Consider the following 15,562-nt stretch of genomic DNA (forward strand, 5'->3'; position numbering starts at 1 on the left):
GCCGAGCACAGACTCTAGGCGAGTGGGCTTCAGTAGTTGTGGCTCCCGGGCTCTAGAGCACAAGCTCAGTAGTTGTGGCGCACCGGCTTAGTTGCTCCACGGCATGTGGGATCTTCCCGGACCAGGGCTCGAACCCGTGTCCCCTGCATTGGCAGGCAATTCTTAACCACTGCGTCACCAGGGAAGCCCAGTGATTTTGTTTTAACCAAGGTAGAAATTAAGAACTGCAGTGAAAAGCAGAACATCACATACTATGTTGCTCCATGTGATTAGCTCTGTGATAAGTTCTAGGTTCTAGGAATATTAAAAAAAAATCCTCGCCTCAGGGAATTCAGGATCTAGTGTGAAAACCAGACATGCATGTTGAAGTCAATAATGCAAAGGGCTGGGAACTTTTCTAAGAGTCACTTAAATTTTTGTTTTCTGTACTCATTAGTCCTTGCTAACCTTGAAAATGTCAGATACTGGAAGAAATAGAGAAATAAACTAAACATTTTCAAATATCATAATATAAAAAGAAACTTTAAACTCTACCATCATGCATTCCTTCTGTAAAGATACCATCTTCTTCCCTTTCTTTTCTTTCTCACGGGCAGACATTTGAAAAATTGTTAAGCCAAGTGTCAATCCAACAGCTTCATTAGCCTCATATACAGGCTTGTAAAATAATGAATGACACTAACCAAAAATTGCTCGGTCTAAGAACATTTAAAATTTAGCAAAATTCTACCACGATAAATGAAGGAATTCAATTTAGATTTCAAGAGATGAGCACTTTGGATTTCTAAAAGATAATTCTTAACTGTGGGTGATAAACAGTAAATCAAGTTTCTTTTATGGGTATGAAGTATCTTGCTTTGTATTGATCGATAAAGTTATAAAGGGCAAAGGTTGCAATTATTTGTTCGAGAAGTAATTTAATGTTAGACTCTATTAAAAACATGTTTTAATACCAACTAAAATTTATCTCACTGACAACAAATAAAATGAAATTTTATTCTCTCAGAGACTTACTATTAAGTAGGTCTTAGTTCCATTACTTACTGCCATAGCCAACAGTAAAATAAGGTATTTTATATAAATAAGAATAACAAAATCACAAGATTATTTTTCAAAAGCCCTGTTATCTGACAAATTTTATACATGTATATATCAAAATGTGAATATGTAACTTTTCGAATGCAAGCTTACAGAGGTTAAGAGTCATATCTTTTAGGGGGACTACCTCCTCCTTCCACACCTCCCATCACAAATAACTTTTGCAAATGATACACAGAAGTAAATGTTTCCTCTTTTTAGAATTACATTATAATCCCATTATCTATTTAAACAAAGTCCCAGCAGACTGCATTTGGTCACATCTGTTCAATTTATAACCCTCAGATTTATTTCTGGTACAATTATTAATCAAGCTCACGCTAGCTGTGTGGCTGCAAGGTGCACACCACTCTGAAACAACAACGAAGGCCACCGATTACTATTTACTTCTCATGCATTAGCTACTATTAGTATTAATTAGTATTGTTTTTTACGTACCTTTTTGACAAAATTTCTGATTTCTCTGAATTTTCAATAGACAGGATGAAAAGGTTAATAAACCAGGTCAGTGAGTATTGGTACATGGGATCGATGTTAGCTAAATCAGCGATAGAAAAAAACAGGATGGAGGAATGAATGGCAATAGGTCGATAGCCCATGCGGGTGGCATCAATCTTTTTCTCCGTCTCTTCCGCTACTTCCTGCTTTTGAGAAATCTCATCAGCCAAAGCCTTGGAGGAAGATAATATCTTAATGGCAGTTTCATCTTCTAATATATTGCCTTCCGAAGATGAAAGAACTTCTAAAATCTTGTCTTCTATTTCTTTTAACTGCCTGGAATAAAACAATTTTCTCAGAAGAAGAAGAAATCATTAAAAATCACTTCATGTATATGTTCTTTCCTAAGAAACAAAGAGCTTGTAACCTTAAGAAATGCATCACATTGTGACAAATATCCATAACGGTGATGCTGTATAATTAATTTCTTATCTTGCAAAATGTCAAAAAGGCAGGTCTTTCTGCTCCACTTCTCTTTCTAATGATCATTTATGTGGTAACTAGAGAGAGAGATGGTAAGCCCATCTACTCTGCCATTAAGAACCTCAGCCCCCAATGAACGGAAAGTATCACTCCATTTATTTTCTGAAATTTTTCATGACTTCTAGAGCATTACCCTTTTTACCTATGATATAGATATTACAAGCAGAAAATGGAATGCAACATATTCATTCAGACTATGCTCCAGTGAAAACAGGTAACCTCAGTTACATAATGAATACTGAAACTTTTGTGCTAAAACTTCATTGAATAGTTGAAAATATATTGCTTTGACTTGTGGCAGGCCTCTGAATTCTTCCAATGCCTAAGAACTTGTATGTAAAAATATACTCTGCAATGCAATTTTCCAAATTAACATAGAGACTCTGTAATACCATATATTTTCCACTTAAGTCTTTCCATTCAATGCACCTATTAAACCTAACAAAGTAGATCTTTAAAATGTACTTTAATTGATTCTAAGTAATCTTGAAACAAGTAAGAATAATTCTGTGTTTTATAACATTTAAAACCTTTTGTTTTCAGCTCCTTGTAATATCAAGGCTTGCTTTTCTTCTTCAAGGTCTGGCCTTTCTCGTGCCACCACAATTCCCAAAAGCTGATCCTGCATTCCCTCTGAAGTGATCATGAAGTTTAACAGTGTCACCTATAAATGAAAGAGTACACAACAATTGCATCATTATTTCTGTTGAGAAAGCCTCAACAGAGAAAGCCTCTGCTTATACACTTCAAATTCTGATCTTAAAACTGACTCTATTTACCATGGTAGTATGTGTGAAAAGTGGAATTTGTAGAGATGGTGATTAAGGGTATAGGCAAACTGGATTGTTGGATTAAAAACCCACTGAAGTTTCTCATGGTCATAAATGTAATACTTCAGAGGGTTTTGTTTGGTGATCAATTTATTCTTATTTCAAATTGGTCCAATTTCTGACTACCTTTTAATCCCCAAATCAATTAGAATCAGGCTAGAGGCCATCCTTCATATTGGCTGGACTAGCTGATTTATGTTTTAAGGATCCCAGTGGTGTCAAAAAGCAAAGGAGATCTTACAAAGAGATGAGAGAAAAAAGAACAATTACTTGTCATAAGTATATACAGTATTCACAATATGACAATCATATTACGTATTATAATGATATATACAATAATATAATCATATTACAACATAGCATATATTATGTTGCATTATATTATCATATTAAAATATGATACTCAGCCACTACTATGAACTAAGGAATATACAGTTCAACAGTGTCCATCAAGATGCAGTCTGCTAACCCTGCTTCATCCCGGTACCTAACGGCTCTTACAGGCAGGTCTCACTCTGTTGCCCACAACTTAAAGTACTACCCCTCTGAGAGTCCGCCTGCTGATGCAGGGGACACGGGTTTGTGCCCCGGCCCGGGAAGATCCCACATGCCGTGGAGCGGCTGGGCCCGTGAGTCATGGCCGCTGAGCCTGCGTGTCTGGAGCCTGTGCTCCGCAACGGGAGAGGCCGCAACAGTGAGAGGCCCGCGTACTGCAAAAAAAACAAAACAAAAACTCCCCCTCCTGAGTCTTTCCCATAAGTGGGAAAGTAATCATGCTTAGGTCACTCTTTTTAAAAAGCAAAAAACAAATCATCCACACAATCCCTTTCAGCTACTGAACCATCTCCCTTTGTGCCTTCATAACTATATAACTGCAAATGTTACTTGTATATGCTTTCTGTCTCTGCCTCATTTCATTCCTCAGCCCTCTACAATCTGCTCTCACTCCTGCCTCCACATACCTATCAATACACACAGCAATAAACTGCAGAAACTTTCTGGCTCTGGTCACCAATGAACCGATAAACACTCGACCTTGGCTTAAGCTGACCTCCCCCGCCCACCTGCTTTTTTAAGCCTCTATTTTGCAGTCTGCCTGCCCTCACGTCTTGAATTAAGGTCTGCACCTATGTCTTGAGCATCACTTCCCATTCCTCCCTTTCACGTGCCTTTCATTGTAGCTAAGCTGAACTGATTGTGAAATCTCAGACACACACTATGAAACATCTGCACGTGCTTCAGCCCTGACTGAGGAATGGGAGAACTTGGGTCTCCCCATCTTCCCTGGTAAGAGCATATTTCCTCTTCGTGAATGGAGTAACTTTGTTTGTGTGAGAAATTTCCTACCTGTGATCAGGAAGTATGAAACAGCTCCTTGCTGTACCCTTGTGAAGGCAACACCCTCCTCTGCCCAAACCCAGGCACCTTCTCCATGGTGGTGTCCTCGGGTTAAACCGTTCCCCCTGGCTTGCCCCATGGCAGGCCTTGGATGCCACTAAATGTAGATTACACAGGCATAATCATAAATTTATATGGAATAATAAGCAACGATTCTGGAAACTGAGCAATTAAGAATGATTCAGTGTTGTTATGCAATTCTCTACTGCTCTGGCCTTTATTCATGGGAAAATTATCATTAATGTTTTCAAGACATTTTTCCTGTTGGCATGAGAAACCAAGTGCACAGGTTACACTCGCTTTACTCTCCAAACCATTGTCACAGTGCTGAGGGAAATGTATGTTTTACAACTTTTACCTCAGGCACAAAGAGGTATTCATTCATATTCCATTAATGTTAGATGTTCTGAGATCAAGATTTTGCAAATCTAGACATTTGCTCACAAATAAACATTTAAGATCATACAAATATGATTTCATAATTTTACTTTCATTTAGATTCAAAAGAACTATAGCAGCACAATACCATCCCCTGGGTACTTTTGAAAGCAAAAAGTACATAAAAGATCCTAAAAATAAGATCAAGAGGAAGTATTTTAACTTGTAAATGAAAGCAAATAACCGCCTCACTATGTTTTCTAATCCCTGTTTAATCAATCCCAGCAATTAAAAATAATGAAGCAATAAGACATTCTAGGGATCTAAAGGATTTCAATACTGAATCATAAAATAGTTTCCTCTCCACGGTGGTTGGTTTATGACTTCTACTATAACTAGTTATTAGTGTACATAAATTATTATTTATGTCATTTGTGATATTTTCATAAATTTTAATGAAAAGTAAAAAAGGTTTTCCATGCGATTTACTAAAAATTTTTTTTGGTAATGCAGCTTTGGGATTTCTTTTCTTTTATATGTCATTCTTTTTCACATATATTTAAAAGTTAAATAATAGTACTAATAGTTAACTCTCATAACACTATTGCTGGGCCTTACTGTAAGCATTTTACATAGATTATTTAGTATTCACATCACTCTGTGAGATAGACATTTATTATTCCCATTTTATAGACTAGGGAACTGAGGCACAGAGAGGTTAAATAACATGGCCAAAGTCACACAACTGGCAAGTGACAGAGCTGGGATTTGAACCAAGGGAGTTTGGCTCTAGAATCCATGCTCTTAACTACTAGCAGATACCGCCTCTCCTAATAGGTGAACACATGACCCAATTTTTAGGTGTTTAGAAAGCACGTTTATTTTAATTAACTGAAAACAGTCACTAAGAATGTTCATATTTTAACACCGTGTCTTTCAAACTAAGCTCAAGGGTCACCCCACCTTCCCCCAGTCTTCCTGACTTCCCTAAAGGTCCAGTCTAAAGTGTGTCCCCTATGTCTTCTGAGTTCCTCTATGTCTTCCTAGTCATAAATACTGTCACTTGACAAACAGCTTATTTACAGTGTAAGCCTCTCGAGAGCAGGGACCATGAGTATTCACCTTGGAGGGTAGGAATTATGTCATCTTAGTGCCTCCTCTGTCTCTACAGAGAGATGCCCATGTTAATTTAAATATTTCTAATAAAGGACAGCATTTGGATCCTCTGGATAAATCTTGCCTCTATATGTTTCTTTCAAAATCTGAATATTTCTTAATGTTCCCTCCTCCTAGCTTCTATAAATGAAAACTATCCTTCCCTTCCTCATTCGCTCATCCTAAAAACATTTATCAAGTGCCAACCAGGGCTAAGAATTGGGAATAAAAAATGGACTAACCTCCAGAAGCTTGGTTACAGGTCAACATCTCAAGTCATTTTATGAACTTACTTTTTTTTTTTTTTTTTGCAGTACGCGGGCCTCTGACTGCTGTGGCCTCCGCCGTTGTGGAGCACAGGCTCCGGACGCACAGGCTCAGTGGCCATGGCTCACGGGCCCAGCCGCTCCACAGCACGTGGGATATTCCCGGACCGGGGCACGAACCTGTGTCCCCTGCATCTGCAGGCGGACTCCCAACCACTGTGCTACCAGGGAAGCCCTAACTTTACTTTTTAAAGGAATTTTTAGTATTTTAAAAGAACGAGTGATCTAAAATAGTTCCTTTAAGTAACTATATAAAATCAGATAGCAGCAACCTTATTCTGAGAAAGAAGAATGGAGTTCTGTTCCTGAATTCCCATTCTAAGAATTAGCATATTATCATTTATTACAAAGGAAAAATGTGCATATATGTCATCTATTTTTAACAATGCAAATCTAAGAATAATATCACTTGCAGAAATTAGATTCTCATGGTCTTTTTTCACTGCATACTGAAGGCTCCTTTATTACTTGCATGCACATACAAAAGCAACATTTGGAAATTATTATAGCAATTTCAGGAAATGCCAAACAAGGACAAAATCCATTTTACTTAGGAAGACCTGTTTTTCTTATGGCTCAGGAGGAAAATTCAGCCATTAATTGTAAAATCTGGTAAAGAAACATTTGTTTTAGATACTGGCCTTTACTGAAGTTTCAGGAAGATAATGAGGATTTCTTAGCTTGGTAGTAATATAGAAGCGGAAGTCTGGTGAATACTCAATGGTAGAGTCCCCGAGTCGGATACAGGTACTCCCACCCTGCTTAAAGGTCTGTTTTAGTAGAAGAGGTTCCAGGATTGGATCTAGTTCTTCTCCAACATTTTCTAGCAACACTGGAATAAAGTCAGAAAAATATTTCATGTTATTTTAAATACTGACTGTAAACCTTCAACCCTCCAAATTCTTTCAGCCTTCTAAACTGCTACTGTTTCTAGTTACGCATAAAACTATTTCTGTCTTCTGAGTATAAAGAAATGATGCCATACCATCATTAAAAATTCCACAAATGACAAATGCCGGAGAGAGGTGTGGAGAAAAGGGAACCCTCCTTGTAAACTGGTGCTGCAGCCACTATGGAGAACAGTACGGAGGTTCCTCAAAAAACTAAAAATAGAGTTGCCATATGATCCTGCAATCCCACTCCTGGGCATATATCCAGAGAAAACTCTTAATTTGGAAAGACACATGCACCCCATTGTTCATTGCAGCACTATTTACAATAGCCAAGACATGGAAACAACCTAAATTGCCCATCAACAGACGAATGGATACAGGTGTGGTACATATACACAATGAAATACTACTCAGCCATAGAAAGTGAAATGCCACTTGCAGCAACATGGGTGGACCTAGAGATTATCATGCTAAGTGAAGTAAGTCAGAAAGACAAATACCGTATGATATCACTTATATGTGGAATCTAAAATATGACACAAATGAACTTATCTACGAAACAGAAACAGACTCACAGACATAGAGAACAGACTTGTGGTTGCCAATGGGGAGATGGGTCGGGGAGGGATGGATTGGGAGTTTGGGATTAGCAGATGCAAACTGGTATATATAGAATGGATAAACTACAAGGTCCTACTGCATAGCACAGGGAACTATTATATTCAATATCCTGTGATAAACCATAATGAAAAAGAACGTGAAAAAGAATGTGTGTGTAGATATATATCTGAATCACCTGGCTGTATAGTAGAAATTAACACAACCTTGTAAATCAACCATACTTCAATAAAATAAATTTTAAAAGTAAATAACTAAAATAAAATGGGTAATTGCCAAAAGAAATAATTTTAAAAAGAAATGATGCCATAAAAATAAATGGATGTATGTGGAAAGGGCTTCATTGGTGGGGCTATCTGGTCATCCTGCCTGCTTCCATAGTCTTAGTCAGAGTGCTACTCAGGGCTCCCCCCGGCTCTGGGATTCACTATATGCCTAAGTATGATGGCAGTGAGGTATAAGACACCAGAGAAAAAGCATTTCTAGTTGTAGTTATTTAAACGGTTATTATATTTTTTAATTACAAAAGTAACTCACACTTACTGTAGAACATGTGGAAAATATAGAGAAAAAATAAAGAAATGTTAAATTAATTAAACAAGGAGGCCATTAGACTGAGACAGCTGTAAGGTGTGGTAGCTTACATAAGTAAACCAAAATTTAAGCCTGTAAATGCCTCAAGGTTATGAAATCAAAACTCGAAGGACAACCAATCACAAGCAGCCAAACAGGCTTTAAACTGTAGTCAAATAGTTTCCTTTCTTTGCTTCCTCACTTTTTCTGTACAGTATACATCTTTCCCCAGCTCCTGTCGGAGAGCCGCTCCTTATCACTTTTGGTTTGGCACTGCCTGGTTTAAATGGATTTTTGCTCAAACTCTCAAAATTTTTGATATGCCTCACTTTCAACAGATGAAACTGGAAAACAACCTCTAGTCATATTTTCTTAATCTTTCCCTCCCCAAAATATTTTACATAATTTATTCATAGTATATATAACTTGATAGAAAAATGACATAAAACTACATATGAATTTAAATATTTTTCTTTTCAGTATTTTTAATTTTTTTTTGCGGTACATGGGCCTCTCACTGTTGTGGCCTCTCCCGCTGCGGAGCACAGGCTCCGGATGCGCAGGCTCAGCGGCCATGGCTCATGGGCCTAGCCGCTCCACGGCATGTGGGATCTTCCCAGACCGGGGCATGAACCCGTGTCCCCTGCATCGGCTGGCGGACTCTCAACCACTGCACCACCAGGGAAGCCCAGTATTTTTTATTTATCTTTTTCTATACACAGTTGAGACTAAACAATATATCTAATTTTATATCCTAATTATTTTCCTTGACATTATAGCATAAATATTTTCCCATGTTACTAAAAAACACAATAAACATGCTTTTAATTACTGCATAATAATCTAAAAAACACAATAAACATGTTACTAAAAAACTAAAAAACATGTTACTAAAAAACACAATAAACATGCTTTTTTTTTTTTTTTTTTTTTTTTTTTTTTTGCGGTACGTGGGCCTCTCACTGTTGTGGCCTCTCCCGTTGTGGGGCACAGGCTCCGGATGCGCAGGCTCAGTGGCCATGGCTCACAGGCCCAGCCGCTCTGCGGCATGTGGGATCTTCCCGGACCGGGGCACGAACCCATGTCCCCTGCATCGGCAGGCGGACTCTTGGACTCTCAACCACTGCGCCACCAGGGAAGCCCAATAAACATGCTTTTAATTACTAAAAAACTAAATAAACATGCTTTTAATTACTGCACAATAGTCTATAATATTCATGTTCTCTCATTTTTAACCAATACTCCATTATTAGATGTTTGGATTGTTTCCTGTTCTCAAGATTATATGTAGCACCGTCTACAAAAACTTTGTGTTATACAGTATTTCCTTATGATAGCATTCTAGAAAGGGAATCCCAGATCAAAGGCCAGTGACATTGCTAAGGTTCTTGATACATTTGCCAAATTGAAGTCTTACATTTTGGTGTTTGGGGTGCTACCATAGCCAAACTCGAATGGCATTTTGTAGGAGTCCTTCAAGGGACGGGATGTGCACTCTGGATGGGAAAGCAGCAGCTCAGGGCATTGGGATGACAGGTATTTGGATCTCTGTTGCAGCACTTCTTCCCACAGGTTACTCCTGGCTAAATAACATCCTAAAAGTGTCTTGTCAATTTCCTTCACTGCTGAGACTTTAACAAAAACAGGTATGTCAGATGATTTTTAAATTCATTATAATTTTCTGCTTGAATAAAATGATTATTTTTCATGGGTAAATAATATGAGTGCATCATAGTATATTAAATACATTAATCTATTATTTAGATTGTTCCCATTTTTCCAACTGTTAATACTGCAGTGAACATCTTTTTGAATAAACCCCTGTGTTCATCTCTGATCACTTAACCAGGCTGGAGTCCTAGAAGTGCAATTAATGGTCAACAGTTACAAACATTTTAAAGGTTTTTTATATTGCCAAATTACTTTCCTGAAAGGCTGTAGAGGTTTCAGAGTTGCAATAAACACTCACTTTGCTGTTTTTAAACCTGTTTTTATATAATATCACTGTACTTACAAACACTAGGCATCATGTTGGCATTTTATTTTGTCATTATCCTCACAACTTTAAAAAGCATCAGGGGACTTCCCTGGTGGTGCAGTGGTTAAGAATCCACCTGCCAATGCAGGGGACATGGGATTGAGCCCTGGTCTGAGAAGATCCCACATGTCGCGAAGCAACTAAGCCCGTGCGCCACAACTACTGAGCCTGCGCTCTAGAGCCTGCGTGCCACAGCTACTGAGCCCGCATGCCATAACTACTGAAGCCCGCACACCTAGAGCCCGTGCTCTGCAACAAGAGAGGCCTCTGTAGTGAGAAGCCTGTGCACAGCAATGAAGCGTAGCCCCCGCTCTCCGCAATTAGTGAAAGCCCGCACGTAGCAACGAAGACCCAACACAGCCAAAAATAAACGAATAAATTAATTAATTAATTTAAAAAATCTATCAAATATTATTACCCCAGCTTTACAGATGAGGAAACTGAAGCAAGGCAACTGTAGTAAAATTTTCAGTTAAATCATCTCGTGAATGACAAAGCAGGAACTCGAACTAAGCAATCTGGCTCCTTACACAGCTCTCTTAACCACTGTGTGATACTGCCAGCATTAAATGTTATATTCATGACTTTTACAATTTGATAGGTAAAAAATATTGTTAAAATCTGTATTTTGGGCTTGATGTTTTAGGTGCTCCTTGGCTAATTATACTTTTTCTTCTAGAAACTGTATGCTAAAATATTTGCCCGTTTTCCTATCGTGGGGCATGTTTTCACCATTAGGTTCAGCGGCAAGTGATTAAAAAACCCCAAATAACAGTGACACGAACAAGAAGGAATTTATATCTCACGTAAAGAGGAGCCTGAGGTAATCTGTCCAAGACTGGAAGGACAGTGTGTCTAAACTGTCAGAGATCCAAGTTCCTGCCATCTTGCTGCTTCACCATTTTTGGCATACAGCTTTATCTCTTCGGCCAAAAGAGCCTTTCAGAGAACATGCACATTGCAGCCATCAGAAAAAAAAAGAAGAAAAAGAAAAGGAAGAAGTATCCTTTAAGGATACTTTCTGGGGATCACAAATGGTACTTCCACTTACATCTTGACGGCCAGACCACAGTCACATGATGACAGAAGTTAGGAAATTTATTCCTTTACTCTGAATTCAGTGTGCCCAGGTAAACACAGGGGGTGCTAATAGTAAGGAGGTGAGAACGGTTATTAGGGAACACTGGGCACCAACTGTCACAATGTGCTAGTTTTTTAAACTTTATTTGTATTTTTTAATATTGTTGATATTCTCTCTTAAGTTTCTTTTATATAATGTTTCTTGGATTAAATTATAAATTTGTAGAGTCAAATCTATTATTCTTTTCCTTTTGTATCTTTTTCCATTGCGTATTTTCTTAGAAAGTTCTTTCCCATCAAAGACAACTTATTCCCCTATGTTTTCTTTTAGCATTTATGTCTTCTCTTTTTTTCTTTCATATTTAACTCTAATTCATCTGGAGCACATTTTGATGTAAGATGAGACTATGACTTGATATGTTTTTCCACAAAACCAATTTTTGCAGCACCATTTGCTGAATGACCTATCATTTTCCATTGTTTTATAATGCTTACCTTCTAATGCATTAAAGGCTTACATGTATCAATATTAAAGTTTATTCCAGAACAGTTAATTCCAAACTTACTCTTCTTCTGAATTTTTATTGCCTCTGTACTTTCTTCTAGGCTAACTTTAGAAGTAATAACTAGTATTATTTCTAAAACGTTTATTTCTGAAAGTGTTGATATCTTCACAACATTTAGTTTTCCTATCAGTGAAAAAATGATGTCTTACTCAAGTCTTCTTTTTTGTGTGTGTGAAACTTTCTCGTTTTTTTTCACTATGCATTGTTAAAGTCATTCTAAGTTTTTGTTTTAGATAGCTTTTCAGTTAATTCTTTTTGGTTTTCTAGATGAAATATATTATCTACAAATATGATAATATTGTTTCCTCTTTACAAATATTATAGCACCCTCATTGAAAAGAACTTTCCTAATAATGTTAAATAACAATAGTGATAATAGATATCAATTTCTCATTTTTATTTTTACATGATCAGACTTTTAAAATCTATTAATTTGCTAGAGTGTTATGGACTGAAATTGTTTATGAAATATTATAACATATAAGTTTTGTTTAATTGCCTCAACTTTTTTTTTTTTTTTTTTTTTTTTTTTTTGCGGTATGCGGGCCTCTCACTGTTGTGGCCTCTCCCGTTGAGGAGCACAGGCTCCGGACGCGCAGGCTCAGCGGCCATGGCTCACGGGCCCAGCCGCTCCGCGGCATGTGGGATCTTCCCGGACCGGGGCACGAACCCGTGTCCCCTGCATCGGCAGGCAGACTGTCAACCACTGCGCCACCAGGGAAGCCCTGCCTCAACTTTTATTAACAATTTCTGCATAAAATCTAATATTTAAATTATTCTTTACTAAAAAATGATATTATACAATTTCATCCCTTATTCTCCCTAAATTGTTTTAGTTTCACAACGAATTAAGAATGTCTACATTAATATGTATAAATGTCTTTTCTCAAAGCTAAAATATACACTATAAAACTTAAGTATTACAGACTTGATTCTTTTCCCTAAAAGTGAAAATTTATTTCCTCGACAGTAGAATAAAGTCTTAAGCCTGTTAGGAAAGATTTCTATAGCGTCCAGATTTCAAAGAAATATGTTCTCAGCATTGAATATTTACTGTATTATAAGCCTTACTGGAAAAGCAAAAGTATTCTAAGCTTGAAAACAGAAAAAACACAAAAACAAAAAAACCCCAAATCCATATATACATGAATTACCCAGAATGCTCTCCTTAATTTATTGACCCTAACTTTTGATTTCTTTCACTTTTAATTAAATCAAAGTATGTTTCATGTTAAAATACAGGAGAAAATTTATGAGACAGGCTTCTCTTCATATTTCTATCATCAAAGTTAACAGTATGCTGGTTTATGTAAAAACCTCCTTTCTCATTCCCAAAAGCCAGCCCATCACAGTATTTGCAAACCTTGTGGGAAGCCAAGACTGGGAATCCAAACACATGGCTGCCAATGTCTTTGAGTAAGGCAGATCATCTTGCTCAAAGCAGTTGTTCTTAGCAACAAAGAGAACCGAGTATTCTTTTCATATTTCTTTTGCATTTAGGACATTAACTGATACCAGGTTTTTAATTATGAATTATCTACATTAGCCTATGTTAGACTTCAGATTAATAGGAAAAACTCTGCATAGTATGTTCAGCTGCGCAGCATATTGGATTCAAAGTAGATTAATCGATTACTGGGTACCCTCAAAGAGCTGGAGTTGAGAAACATTTATGTACACAATAGCAATCTGTAAAAACCATAGAAATCTGTGAAAGCTTCAGTGCTGGCAGTTCATCGGAGAGGTTAAGAGAGATGTCACAGAAAAAGCTGTTTGAGCCTCATCTTAAAGGGTGAAATTTAAAGTAATTCACCAAATGGATGGAAGAGCACAGACGAAAGCTAAGAGATGAGAAACAACCCCATGTTGTTATATGTACTGCCTGCCCTCGTGTACCCCGTACTCCCATCTAATCCTCACCCCACGTGTAATCTCTGTCTCGCTCTTTAAACCAATAAGCTCCAAGACAGCAGACATCAAGTCTGTCTGTGCGTGCTCTGTTTTCAGTGGCACATGCTAGTTGCAAAATAAATATTTGTTACGTGAATGAATAATGAACAAAGAAATGAGCAAATGAAAGAAACATTGAGCCAGAGGTAGTTTCGCCTCCCTGATACGTTATATGCAAGGGGGGAAGAAAAGGAAGTGCTAGGAGATAAGATAAAAATAAGGAAGGCTCAGATAATGCTGGGTTTTGCTCTAAATGCAAAGAGTTTTTTTCATGGAGTTAATGGAAAGCCATTAAAAGCTCCTCTATACAAGTTGATTTCTTTTTAAAAATTAAAAAAATATTCTTTTATTCTTCCAGTTTTATTGAGGTGTGAACAAATTGCCTTATCAGCAATATTAACATGAATAACATCCTATGCCCACCTTATCCATTGGTACAGCTAATACAGATGTACCTCTGTTTTCTAGAACATTGGCTTTCAAACATTTTTTTTTAAGCAGCAGGATACTTTTTTCACAGAGGATTTTATCTTAAAACTCAATATAAACAACAAAAAAAGGGAGGCCTGCTCTGGTTGAACACAAGGCGGGTGGGTGAAGCCGAAACCTCTGCCTTCTCTACCCAGGCTGCCTGCGAGGGATGAGAGATCAGAAGCCACTGTCCTGGAATAGGTCAAAATCTAAAGAGAACTTCTTAAATGGAAGAGTCTTTAACTGCTTATGTTTTAAAACTGTAACAGTAGCTGATTCTTTTACTTGAAGATTAAATATAAAAATAGTTACAAAATCTGCCATCTGTTTCTCTCTCTATCATAGATTTAAAACTTTTCACTTCTCTCTGATGATTAATGTTAGAAGGCATTGTGAATTATCATTATCCATTTTTAAAGTTATTTCATTCCAAAAAGTAGGTTAAAGCAACTGTGAGTGACACAGTAAACAATGAACAAAGGCAGAAGACCTGGGGACTAGTTTTAAGACTCCCCTTAACTAGAGATACAGTCTTAGTTAAGCCACGTAACATTCTCTGTCACCTTACCTTGTTAATAAAATGTAGTAGTTATTAGAATTACTATTGGACTTCAGATTTTTATGGCCACAACTCCAAGTAAGAAATACATTTTAAATCTTTATCAACTACACACATATGCATAAAACTTCGAAAATTTCATGAAGTAATGCTTACCTTTACTCCATGCTATGCAGCTTTATATGTTCTATTCCACTGCGTTTCATTTAAAAACGCTGGTCATGACCCATTATGTGGGTTCTCTCTCCCACAGTTGTGACCCATAGTTTGAAAAACACTGGACAGATTGTATGGCCCTTTCCTCTCTAAAATGATGCAATACTAACATCAATATATGTGACTGTGATCACACAGATCTTCAAAATGTCAAGCACATGGAAGATGCTCAATTATTACTTGTTTTTACTGTGTCAAGGAAATTCTTTGAATATTTAAGTTAAATTAAGTAATTTTAATTGAAGTATTTAAGGTGCCAATCCCTTCAAGAAATTTTCCCTTACGTAGAACAGTATGGAGTTTCCTTAAAAAACTAAATATAGAACTACCATACCAACAGCAATCCCACTCCTGGGCATATATCTGGAAAAACCATGTTTCGAAAAGGTATATGCACCCCAATGTTCATTGCAGCACTATTTATAATAGCCA

General features: G+C 37.2%; 1 protein-coding gene across 1 annotated transcript in view; it reads right to left on the reverse strand.

Moving 5' to 3' along the window:
• DNAH7 (dynein axonemal heavy chain 7) overlaps positions 1-15,562 on the reverse strand; it is a 248,183-nt gene that overhangs the window by 53,428 nt on the left and 179,193 nt on the right. The window contains exons 49-51 of the mRNA XM_065880632.1: positions 6,808-6,998; positions 2,610-2,743; positions 1,537-1,872 (exon numbers count right to left, since the gene is read on the reverse strand). Of these exons, the coding sequence (XP_065736704.1) occupies positions 1,537-1,872; positions 2,610-2,743; positions 6,808-6,998 (661 nt within the window). The remainder of the gene's footprint in view (positions 1-1,536; positions 1,873-2,609; positions 2,744-6,807; positions 6,999-15,562) is intronic.

The sequence above is a fragment of the Phocoena phocoena genome, chromosome 7 (genome assembly GCF_963924675.1).
Source record: "Phocoena phocoena chromosome 7, mPhoPho1.1, whole genome shotgun sequence".
Taxonomy (NCBI): domain Eukaryota; kingdom Metazoa; phylum Chordata; class Mammalia; order Artiodactyla; family Phocoenidae; genus Phocoena; species Phocoena phocoena.